The sequence below is a fragment of the Equus quagga genome, chromosome 1 (assembly GCF_021613505.1).
Source record: "Equus quagga isolate Etosha38 chromosome 1, UCLA_HA_Equagga_1.0, whole genome shotgun sequence".
Lineage (NCBI taxonomy): Eukaryota > Metazoa > Chordata > Mammalia > Perissodactyla > Equidae > Equus > Equus quagga.
The window spans coordinates 32,202,448-32,213,604 of record NC_060267.1 but is presented as its reverse complement, the minus strand read 5'-3'; the positions used below and the strand labels follow the sequence as shown (position 1 = coordinate 32,213,604).

The 11,157-nt window shown below is 39.9% G+C and overlaps 1 protein-coding gene across 9 annotated transcripts in view; it reads left to right on the top strand.

Annotated features, from left to right (window-relative positions):
• The first annotated feature begins 995 nt into the window (after nt 1-995).
• Nucleotides 996-11,157, top strand: part of CCDC91 (coiled-coil domain containing 91) — a 334,397-nt gene continuing 324,235 nt past the window's right edge. For 5 of the 9 annotated variants that reach the window (XM_046640067.1, XM_046640096.1, XM_046640038.1 and 2 more), the window contains exon 1: nt 998-1,149. Coding sequence is in view for 1 of the 9 variants with exons in the window: in XM_046640057.1 (XP_046496013.1) it covers nt 1,909-1,966 (58 nt within the window). In the remaining 8 variants the exon portion in view is untranslated. Of the gene's footprint in view, nt 1,150-1,872; nt 1,967-11,157 lie in introns of those variants that run through there. The other 4 variants (XM_046640057.1, XM_046640009.1, XM_046640086.1 and 1 more) reach the window with 4 other exon arrangements.

Below are 11,157 nucleotides of genomic sequence, written 5' to 3'. Positions count from 1 at the left end.
ATGCCTGCTATACAATGAATATGAATAGTCCAGAGACTTATGCTCAAAGTTCCCAGGTTACTTGTCTGTCTGTCTCACTAGACTGCAAACTCCTCAAAGTCAGAGATCTTGAACGTTGCGTGTTCCAGTAGGCCAAGTTAGACACTGAATAAAAAACTGTTAAATAAATATTCTCCAAATCGCTCCCAAGTCAAAATGGAAGAATCTCTAACAAGTGGCTTGACTGTTGACTGTCTCTCTTTTACAGCTATTGACAGTCTGAAATGGACCAAAAAAAAATCGATATAACCATGCTTTCTTTCAAATAAAACTCAGTTGTGTCATTCTTTCTTTTTCCTTTTCTTCAAGAGCAGCTATTTGACTGAAGGCCTGGATAAAAGGGGTGGCTTGGTAGCTGAAAATTGTCTCTGAAACAGAGATGGCATGTATAAACTGCTGTGATCCAGTGTTGACAAGACCAAAAGTAATTCCAGAGCAGAGTTCTTCGACGGAAGTCACACAGGGGTGGTCTGGAGAGGCTCCGGGCTCAGGTGCATCCGGGTGCTTTAGAGTTATGCCAAGATGCGACGGAGCAGTTGTCTAGTCAACTATTTCTTGAGCACTTACTACATGTCAGGCACTTACCTCAGTTCCAGTTGTTACTGAATTCTGCTTTGAGGTGGTGAAGAGATGAGGCGGGGCTCTTCTCAGGAACAATCCTATAGAACCCCTGTTGGGAGGGGCATTTTGGGGATGGTTTTATTTGCACAGATTAGGCATTGAAATGAGGCCTGTCATTCAAGAGGAATGGGAAGCTATATCTAACTGGCAGTGGCACCTGAGTCATCCATCCCCAACCCGCGGCGGACCACTCAAGCGAGAGCGCGGGGCTCGGAAAATGGGGCCCTCAGCATGGGACCACGTGACGCGCACGCTTGCGTTGAGTGACAGGCGCAGCGTGGGGCGGGCCTTGGCGGAAATCAACTTCCGGGGGCAGAGGTGTTCGAAGCCGGGTGGTGCGTGGGCTACCCCAAGTGGCGTGGCTGGGGCCGCGGCGCCCCCCGCGGTCTGGGTCGTGACCCGGGGTGCGCGTGCGGGTCTGTGTGCCGGGGGCGGCTCACCTGGCGGCCTAGGGGAGCGGCGCGGCGCGGCGGCGAGAGCCGGGAGCAGGTAAATGGACGCTCGCCTTCGGGCCTGGGGCCGGGGGCCGGGGACCGGGGGCCGCGCGGGGCGGGCGGCGCGCCCGGAGGCGGCCTGGGTGCCGGCCGGGAGCGCCCCACCTGGGCGGGGAGCGCGGCAGCGCTTCCGCCACCCGCCTGTGCCGGCCTCGCCCCCGGAGGTCGCCGGGCCTGGGCGTCGGGGGGCGTGACCCGCCTCGGGCTGGAACCGAGCCTCGCTGCCCGGCAGGGAGCGCCCAGCGGTGCTTGTTCTCGCCGGCAGGTTTCGGCCCCTGCACGTTCTAGGAGCGAAAGTCTGCGCACAAGTACACGTGATTATTGTGTCACCGAAGCTCCCACTGAGCGGACACTTAGATGCTTGCCCAGTTTTCACCGATCGCTCCTAGCTTATGTTTCCCCTTCGACTTTGCCAAATACACCGGAGTCCAGGCTCTGCAACGTCCTCAGCGACATTTCGTTATAGTTGCTTTGGGCCACATGTTGCAATCACAGTGGCATTTCGGGGTTAAGGCGAGAGCCAGTAACTTTCCAAGTGGCGAGGCAACCTTCATCCCCGTAAGTGCGCCCCCTTTTCCCCCAATAAAGATGTTTCGTCCGTCTGCCGGTGTTGTGTACTGCAGAGAAAATCTTGGGACGTGAAACCTATTTTTGGCTTCACTTTAAGGAGTGGCAACTCTATGAAAAGCAGAGCTGAGTGGTTTTTTTTTTTTGGTAGGATGATGTGCTGCTGGTACTCTCACTTGCTTCCCTGATGAGAGCTGGGGCAGAGCCTGATTTCCTGGAGGGTAAATTCCTGGCCACAGCTGTAGGTGACTCAGCCGCCCCTTAAGAATTCCGACTCTTTTCCTTCCCTCCCCCTCTGAACCATGCGGATACCGATGCCACCTTCCTCTCCAAATATTTATCCGGGCTGTAGTTGGATGACGGCTTTTGGAAGTAGTTTGCATGTTGCATAGTAGAGTGATTGGGGTAGACTAACGTTTCACCCCACAATTTGAGGCAAAATACCCGGAATATTTAATTGGTTAGGGTGACAGGGACTGACAATAAATTTCTTTGTTCTCTGCCATCGAAGAGCTCTACATTTCTAATCATCCCATTTGTCGTCTGCTACAGTTTCTCTTGAGTTGAGGGGATTGGCTGTCCTGTATCTGTTAGGTAAATGGAGCTGGGGGATGCTGGGGCGAGTGCACCTGCGTGGTGCTGGCTAGCTAGGAAATTGTGTGGTAGAGAATTGCTCTAGTTACAAAGTTTGGTATCCTCCAGGCTGGCTAGGAGGTTGTTCTGTGGGCTGAGAAATCTTCTTATGAACTGGTTTCTTAGCAACAGTATAAGCCAAATGGAATAAACATAAAAAAATACAAAGTGATGAAAGTAACAAGTTACCTCTTCACTTTTATTAAATGGAAAAATGTATCTTTTTATTGGAGGGATCGGCCCAAAACTTCTGAGAACTTTTTATTTTAATCGTCTTAATACCCGACAAAAAGAAACTGCAGAAAGTCATCACAGAGGGACAGCACTTTTTTTTTTTGTTGATGGTGATGGCAGTAAAAAAAAGATGTTTACCAATTAGCTGGTCTGAAACTTACATGGACAAATAAGAAATTGTCTCTAAGAGGCGTTTTATCTTGTAACTCTAGCTGTAGATTTAAGATTTGTAAAGTATATAGGATTGTTATGAATAAAGAAGGTATCTGAAGATTTATCGTCTTTCTCTTGATAGCAGAAGTTGGGGTGGAAGTGCGCAGAGGTAGATGAGATTGTTTCCATTGGTCAGTTGGAAAGGGAGTGTTTAGTTAAGTTGTTTCCAAATTATAGCTCATAATCACTGTGCACCTTTATCAGCCTGTTCCTTGTGATTTTTGGTCTTTCTTGAAAGCTCATCAATTTTATTATTTTGTGTCCGAACAATGAGACTAATAAAAAAAAGCAGCTGTCTTTAGATTACCTCTTTGTATCAATGCCTATTTCTTATTTACTAATCATAAATCAATTTTTTTGATTGGTAATATTTCTAAGGATTTTTGTTTTCCCCCCTGTCTGTCCCCCACCCCCATATCCAACAGTAAGCTGGGTTTAGCTCATTTAATTTGATGCATACTTTTCAAAAGGGTATGTCCTATTTCTTTTAAAATTTAGATTTATTGAGGTATAATTTACAAGTAAAAAAACCATTTTTAGTATGTTGTTCTGTAAACTGATAAATGCATGTAGTTGTGTGACCACCACCACCATCCAAAGAACATTTCCATCATTCCAAAAAGTTCCCTCATGCCCCTTTCTAGTTAGTTCCCTCCCCTCACCCATAGGTCCTGGCAACCACTGATCTATTCTCTCTCTCTAGGAATGTAGAATTTGTTTCTGGTTTCTTTCACTTACTGCGTTTGTGATTCATCCGTGTTGCTGCATGTGTCAGTGCTTTGTTCTTTTTTTATTCCTGAATACTATTTCATTGTATGAATATATGACAATTTGTTTATTCACCAGTTGATGGATGGTTAGGTTGTTTCCAGGTTTTGGCATTTAGGAATGAAGCTGCTATAAACATTCATGAACAATTCTTTGTACGTTCATGTACAGGTCTTTGTGTAGACATATGTTTTCATTTCTTGTGGTTAAATATCTAGGAGTGGAATTCTTGGATCTTGTGGCAAATGTTTAACTTTATAAGAAATTGCCAAGCTATTTTCCACAATAACTGTTTCATTTTGCATCCCTATTAATGATGTTTGACAATTCCAGTTGCTCTGCATCCTGGTCAGCATTTGTCATTTTATTTTTAATTTAGCTATTCTAATAGGTATTTAGTGATATCTCACTGATGTTTTAATTTGAATTTTCCTATTGACTCATATGTTGAATATCATTTCATGTGCTATTATTTGCTGTCTGTACATTTTCTTTGGTGAGGTGTCTGTTCAAATCTTTTGTCTATTTTTTATTGGATTATTTTCTCCTTGAGTTATAAGAGTTTTACATAATCTGGATACAAATCTTTTATCAAATATGTGTTCACAGATATTTCCTTTCAGTCTTTGGTTTGTCTTTTCATTTTCTTAACAGTGTCTTTAAAATAGCAGAAGTTTTAAATATTGAAGAAGTCCAGTTTATCATTTTTTCTTTTATGATTTGTGCTTTTGTGGTCTATCTAGGAAATTTTGCCTAACCCAAAGACGCAAAGATTTTTTTACTATGTTTTCATCCAGAACTTTTATAGTTTTAGGTTTTATCTTTAGGTCTATGATTTATTTTGATCAGTTTTTGATTAATTTTTGTATGTGGTGCAAGATATGGGTGAAGGTTCTCTCTGTCTCTCTCTTTTTGTCTAAATTGTCCTACACCATATATTGAAAAGACTGTCCTTACTATCCTTCGGTAAATTTTCTTGGCACTTTTATAAAAAATCAATTGACTATGGGGCTGACCCTGTGGCTTAGTGGTTAAGTTTAGTGCACTCCGTTTCAGTGGCCCAGGTTTGGTTCCCGGGTACGGACCTACACCACTTGTTGGCAGTCATGCTGTGGTGGTGAGCCATATACAAAATAGAGGAAGATGGGCACAGATGTTAGCTCAGGGTGAATCCTCCTCAAGCAAAAAGTGGGAGATTGGCACAGATGTTAGCTCAGGGTGAATCTTCCTCAGCAAAAAAAAAAAAAAAAAAAAAAAATCGATCGATTATGTATGTGTGGATTCATTTCTAGACTCTGAATTCTGTCCCATTGTTCTCTGTATCTCTCCTTTAGCCAAAACCACACTGTCTTCATTACTGTACTTCATAGTTTGTCTTGAAATTAGGAAGTCTGAATCTTCCAACTTCGTTGTTCTTTTTCAAAATTGTTTTGGTTATCCTAGCTCCTTTTCTTTCCATGTAAATTTTTAGAATCAGCTTGTCTGTTTGTATAAAAAAGCATTGAAGGATTTTGATTGAGGATGCATGGAAGTTATAGATAAACTTGGGGAGAAACAACATCTTAATATTATTTTCTAATCCATTAATAAAATATCTTTCTCTCTTTACTTATGTCTTTGATTTTCTTATTAATGTTTTGATGCTTTCAGCATAAAAATCTTGCACATATTTTGTTCTGTGTGTAAAGTGTTTCATGTTATTTTGTGCTGTTGTAAATGGTAATCTTTTAAAAATTTCAATATCCAATTATTTATAAATAAGTTGATATTTTGTATTGACCTTGAATCCTCACCTTTTTAAATTGACTTATTAGTTCTAGGAGCTTTTGCAGACTCATTGGGATTTTCTACATAGATAATCTTGTTGTCTGTCAATAGAGACAATTTTATGTCCCAGTTTTATTTTCCCATCTGGTTGCCTTTTATTTCATTTTCTTGTCTCATTGCAGTAGCTAGGACTTCCAGTGTGATGTTGAATAGGACAAGTAAGAGCGGACATCCTTGCCTTGTTTCTCATCTTAGTGGGGAAGGCATGTAGTCTTTTACCATTAAAAGTTAGCTGTAGGGCCAGCCCTGATGGCTTAGTGGTTAAAGTTCAGCACGCTCTGCTTTGGTGGCCCGGGTTCAGTTCCCAAGTGTGGAACCACACCACTCATCTGTCAGTAACCGTGCTGTGGCAGTGGCTCACATAGAAGAACCAGAAGGACTTACAACTAGAATATACAACTATATATTGGGGTTTTGGGGAGGAGAAAAAGAAAGAGAGGAAGATTGGCAACAGATGTTAGCTCAGGGAGAATCTCCCTGCCAAAAAAAAAGAGTGAACTTCCTTAAAAAAGCAGTTTGCTATAGGTTCTTTTGTAAATACACTTTTCATCAGATTGAGGAAGTTTTCTTTAGTTTCTAGTTTGCTGAAAATTTAAAAAAAATCATGAATGAGGATTGTGTTGCTTTTTTTTTTTTTCTTTCTCTAAGGAAGATTGGCCCTGAGCTAACATCTGTTGCTAATCTTCCTCTTTTTGCTTGAGGGGGGTTTTCCCTGAGCTAACACCTGTGCCATCTTCCTCTATTTTATGTGGGATGCCACCACAGTGTGGCTTGATGAGCAGTGCTAGGTCTGTGCCTGGGATCCGAACCTGTGAACCCCGGGCTGCTGAAGTGAAGCTCGTGAACTTAGCCACTGTGCCACTGGGCTGGCCCCTGTACTGCTTTTTTTGATTTTGGAAATTATAGTTGATTTAGTAGAAATTAGAAAATAATCCTATAAAGAAAGAAGTTAACCCATTTCCATTAATATGAGATAATTTCTGCTAATATTTTGCTGGCTTTCAGTCTTTTTCAAACATTTTAAAAACAAAGTTGTAAATATTGTTTTATATTTTTTCCTTTTCACTCAGCATTACTTTGTGAGTGCTTACTACATCATGAATCTTTTGAGAACCTGATTTATAAGTTCATGATTTGTAGTTAAGATTAAGTTTTCCCCATTAGAATTAGCATCAAATTTTTGTGCATAACTCTGATAAGATTCTTTTAATTGATGTTTAGAAATGTGGTTATCACTCAAAGTATATGAAATTTTTTCAGATTCTTAATATACATTGCCTCTGTTTCAGTTGATAGTCTTAGAATTGGTCCTCTGGGCTATTTATTGTAGTAAATTTTGGAGTGAAATGTAGTATTCAATATCACTGACTTTTTGGACATCATTTTAAGGTAGAATCCTAGAATTTCAGGAACTCCATTCCTTAGATTTTATCTAGTTCAACCCATTTATTTTTCAGGTTTAGAGTCTGGAATAATAACATAGCTTTTCCACTCACATTATTATTTTGCTGCAAATGACCTGCATGGAATTCCTGATGTATTTTGTGTAATGTAAAATACTACCCATGTTTTTCTTTTGATAAGAATTATAGAAATCTTTGTGCCCAGTACCATGCAGACACCCCTTATGTATGTTGTTTTGTTACATTTCAACCAATACCTTTTGTGGTAGCTAGTATTTTTCCCATTTCATAAACAAGAAGACTGAGTATCAGATGAGTGAGCAGACTTATCCAAGGTTGCATTAAGAGTAAGTAGTAGAGCTGGGGTTTGATCACGTCTTCCTAATCTGCTTTTATTCATAGGCTACACTACCAAGGTTGAGTTCTTGTAAACATTTGTATACAGATCTTCCTGGACTCATGATGGGGCTACATCCTGATAAACCCACTCTAAGCTGAAAATGCATTTAATGCTCCTAACCTACCAAACATGATAGCTCAGCCTAGCCTGGCTTAAACATGCTCAGAACACTTAGATTAGCCTATGGTTGGGCAAAATCATCTAACACAAAGGCTATTTTATAATAAAGTGTTGAATATCTCATGCATTTTATTGAATACTGCACTGAAAGTAGAAAGCAGATTAGTTGCATGGGAACAGAATGGTTGTAAGCCTACTGGTTGGTTACCCTTGCGATCACGTGGGTGACTGGGAGCTGTGGCTCACTGCCGCTGCCCAGCATCTTGACGTCAGTGAGTGTCGTACTACGTATTGCTAGCCCGGGAAAAGATCAAAATTCAAAGTTCGAAGCTCAGTTTCTACTGAATGCATATTGCTTTTGCACCATGGTAAAGTCAAAGAATTGTAAGTTAAACCATCATAAGTCAGGGGCCATCTGTATATTGTGCTTATTCTGAATCTATTAATTTTACTACTTAGAATAAACTCATTCAGCAAAATAGTAAATCAACATGAGATGGTTTCAGTTACTTCTAAAATGTTTACCCAAGTTTATGTCCTTTTATATTTTCTAATTTTAAATTAGTTTAGACATTTCTTGACCTGTAGGCTCTTTCCTCCCCTGTTCAATCCAAATAAGTGGTACAAAGACTATTGTTAACTATATGCCATAGAATCCTACTTAAGGAATTAGGGATACATTTACTGTCGCTAGCAGAGGATACAACAATTTTTAAATTTTGAAATGAGAAGAGTTTTTTTTTTTTTAAAGATTTTATTTTTTCCTTTTTCTCCCCAAAGCCCCCCGGTACATAGTTGTATATTCTTCGATGTGGGTCCTTCTAGTTGTGGCATGTGGGACGCCGCCTCAGCGTGGTCTGATGAGCAGTGTCATGTCCGCGCCCAGGATTCGAACCAACGAAACACTGGGCCGCCTGCAGTGGAGCGTGCGAACCTAACCGCTCGGCCACGGGGCCAGCCCTGAGAAGAGTTTTTTTAATTACAGGTTTAATAGATGAAGATCAGCGAAAACGTTAGCTGCTTTAAAATGCAGCATGTTACAATTCTAGTAAAAGTGTTTTCCTTCAATGGGTGTGTGTGCATTTTGGTATTTACATAATGCAGTCCAACACTCGTAGTCAAATAGACTAACTATATGAATGAAATAGCCACTATTTTGTAAAGTGTGAAATCACTTTTTCCTGGTATTCAGAGATGATTGACTTTCTTCTCTCTTTGCCAGCCTTGCTAACATAGACCATGTGCATCTCCTACCAAAAGTAGGCCTACATAATGGAGAGGCCAGCCAAATTGCCTTTTGTGTTGTGTCCAACCTTGTGGTAAAAGATAGTCTACACGATCATTTCAAGATGCTTTGCTTGTATGTTATGAGAATTCAGATCTTCTGCAGTGGAGCAAAGGCAGTGCTGCAGTGTTATGTAAGATCCATTCATCGATGAGTATACTTCACTATGGGGGCTTACGTGAATATTACTAAAAATTACATGCTTAGACATCAATAAAAGGTGATGATTAAAGGTGAGATTAAGTATTATTTTAATTATGAATTTAATAAAGATAACTTAAAATGAGGTTATACCCTTTATTCACAGTTTGCCCAAATTGGGCATGAAAAATTGAAAATAAGCCTACGAAAGCTCATTGGCCTTAAATGTGTCATCCTGAGTCAGAAGACAGGTTGAAATGAATGCTTACTTTCTATTCTGCTGAATGGGAAAAAGTGTTTGTTGAATAACTGGCAGTAGTTTTCATGGGGCATTTAGATAAGTTTCTTCTCGTGTGTTTTGCAAAAGAGACATATTTTATTAATTTATTTTTAGGACTAGCTTCTGCTTAACGTGAATAGTGTTTTACGATGTCACTTGCTCATTTAGTATATGTGATGTTTTCCAGTTGTCATTTTAGGTAAGAATACTTATACAGTACTTTTTGTTGCAAGAACCTTTTGTAGGAGACTTTATCTTCATCCGCGTACTGAGTTGTTTTTTATAGTACCAAAGTTTGGTGTTATTGATCTTACTTCTTTTGTTGTCAGTAAGAGAAGAAAGGAATGCCTCAAGGTTATTCTCAGTGTCACAGAGATGAACATAAAAAGTGACTCCCATGTGATTGATGAGAAGTGCTCTGATCATTCAGAGTCCTCTCAGATTGCAAAATGTTGTTTTATTGCATGACTCAGAAAATACTGAAGAGTAGAAAATCTTATGAACAAGTGAAATAATATGTACATGAGATTTTTGGATGATTTTTTTTTCTCTCGCACAGAAGGGCCATGGATATTATCATCATAGTTATTTTCATCTGGGCAAAATAATTCAGCATATAGTTCATGGTGGTGAATTGGGAATCATAAGGCTGGATCTGACTCTTTAATCAGCATATATTTTTTCCTACTTTATAATATTTTCTTGATATTTTATTTTTTCTTTCTTCTCCCCAAAGCCCCCTGGTACATAGTTGTATATTTTAAGTTGTGGATCCTTCTAGTTGTGGCATGTGGGACGCCACCTCAGCATGGTTTGATGAGCGGTGCTAGGTCCGTGCCCAGGATCTGAACCGGTAAAACCCTGGGCTGCCGAAGCGCGGTGCACAAATTTAACCACTCAGCCACAGGGCCAGCCCCTATATTTTCTTACTTTAAAAAACATTCCAGAGTGCATCTGTTGATGAGGTGTGTTGTGTGTGTGTGTACTTTGCGAAGTACGCTTTGGGAAGTTTTTGGCCATTATTTCTTCAAATATTCTTTCTGCCCCTTTTTCTCTTCTTCTCTGACTTGCATAGTGCATATGTTGTCATGCTTAATGGCTTCCCACAGGTCTCCGAGGCTCTGTTTGTTTTCTTCATTCTTTTTGGTTTCTGTTCTCAGACTGATTAATCTCAGTTGAGGAAACCTAGAATTGGATGGATGGTCTGTCTGTCTGTCTGTCACCTATTGAGTGTACTGAGTGTTTAAAACAGCATATTAGACATATGAAAAAGAAACAGGCATTTAGACGAGCTGAGAGCAATCAAGAAAGAAGCTGGATGCGTAAGACAAAAGCTTTAAGTAACAGTAGTAACAGAAAGTTGGATTTAGAAAGGAGGAGTTATTAATAGGCTGAGAGAATAAAGAGGGTTTGGGATACCAGAAATTCCAGTTGAGGTGAATGGCAGATTCAGAAGGAGTGGCAGAGTAGTATAAATAAAAGGATACCAAATTGTAGTAAGAAAGTGAAATTTCAGAGGTTAAGATCCTGAAATTGAAACAGTTATGTCGGTATCACAAGTATCATCATAGTGACTGCCTTTGTTGATGGCCCAATTGTTCAGTGATATACTATATTGTAATATACATAGCAATATATAATAGTGGCGATAATAGTAGCCACTATTTTTAAGTATCTGGAATGTACCAGGTGCTGCACTGAACACTTTTCGAACATTTTCTTAAATATTTTTAAGTGTTTTATTGAGGTGAAATTCACTAAACATAAGAGTAATCATTTTAAAGTGTACATAGTGGCATTCAGTACATTCGCAATGTTGTGGAACTCTGTCTAGTTCCAAAACATTTTCATCACCCCAGAAGTAAACCCTGCACCCATTAAGCAGTCATTACCTCTTCTCGCTTATCCCTAGTCCCTAGCAAATACCAGTCTGCTTTCTCTCTATGGATTCGCCTGTTCTGGATATTTCATATAAGTGGAATCCTATCATGTATGACCTTTTGTGTCTGACTTCATTCACCTAGCATGATGTTTTCAAGGTTCATCCACATTGTTTCAGTACTCTGTTCCTTTTTTGTTGTATGTATATACTACACTTAACACTTTGTTTATCTCTTCATCTCTTGATGGAC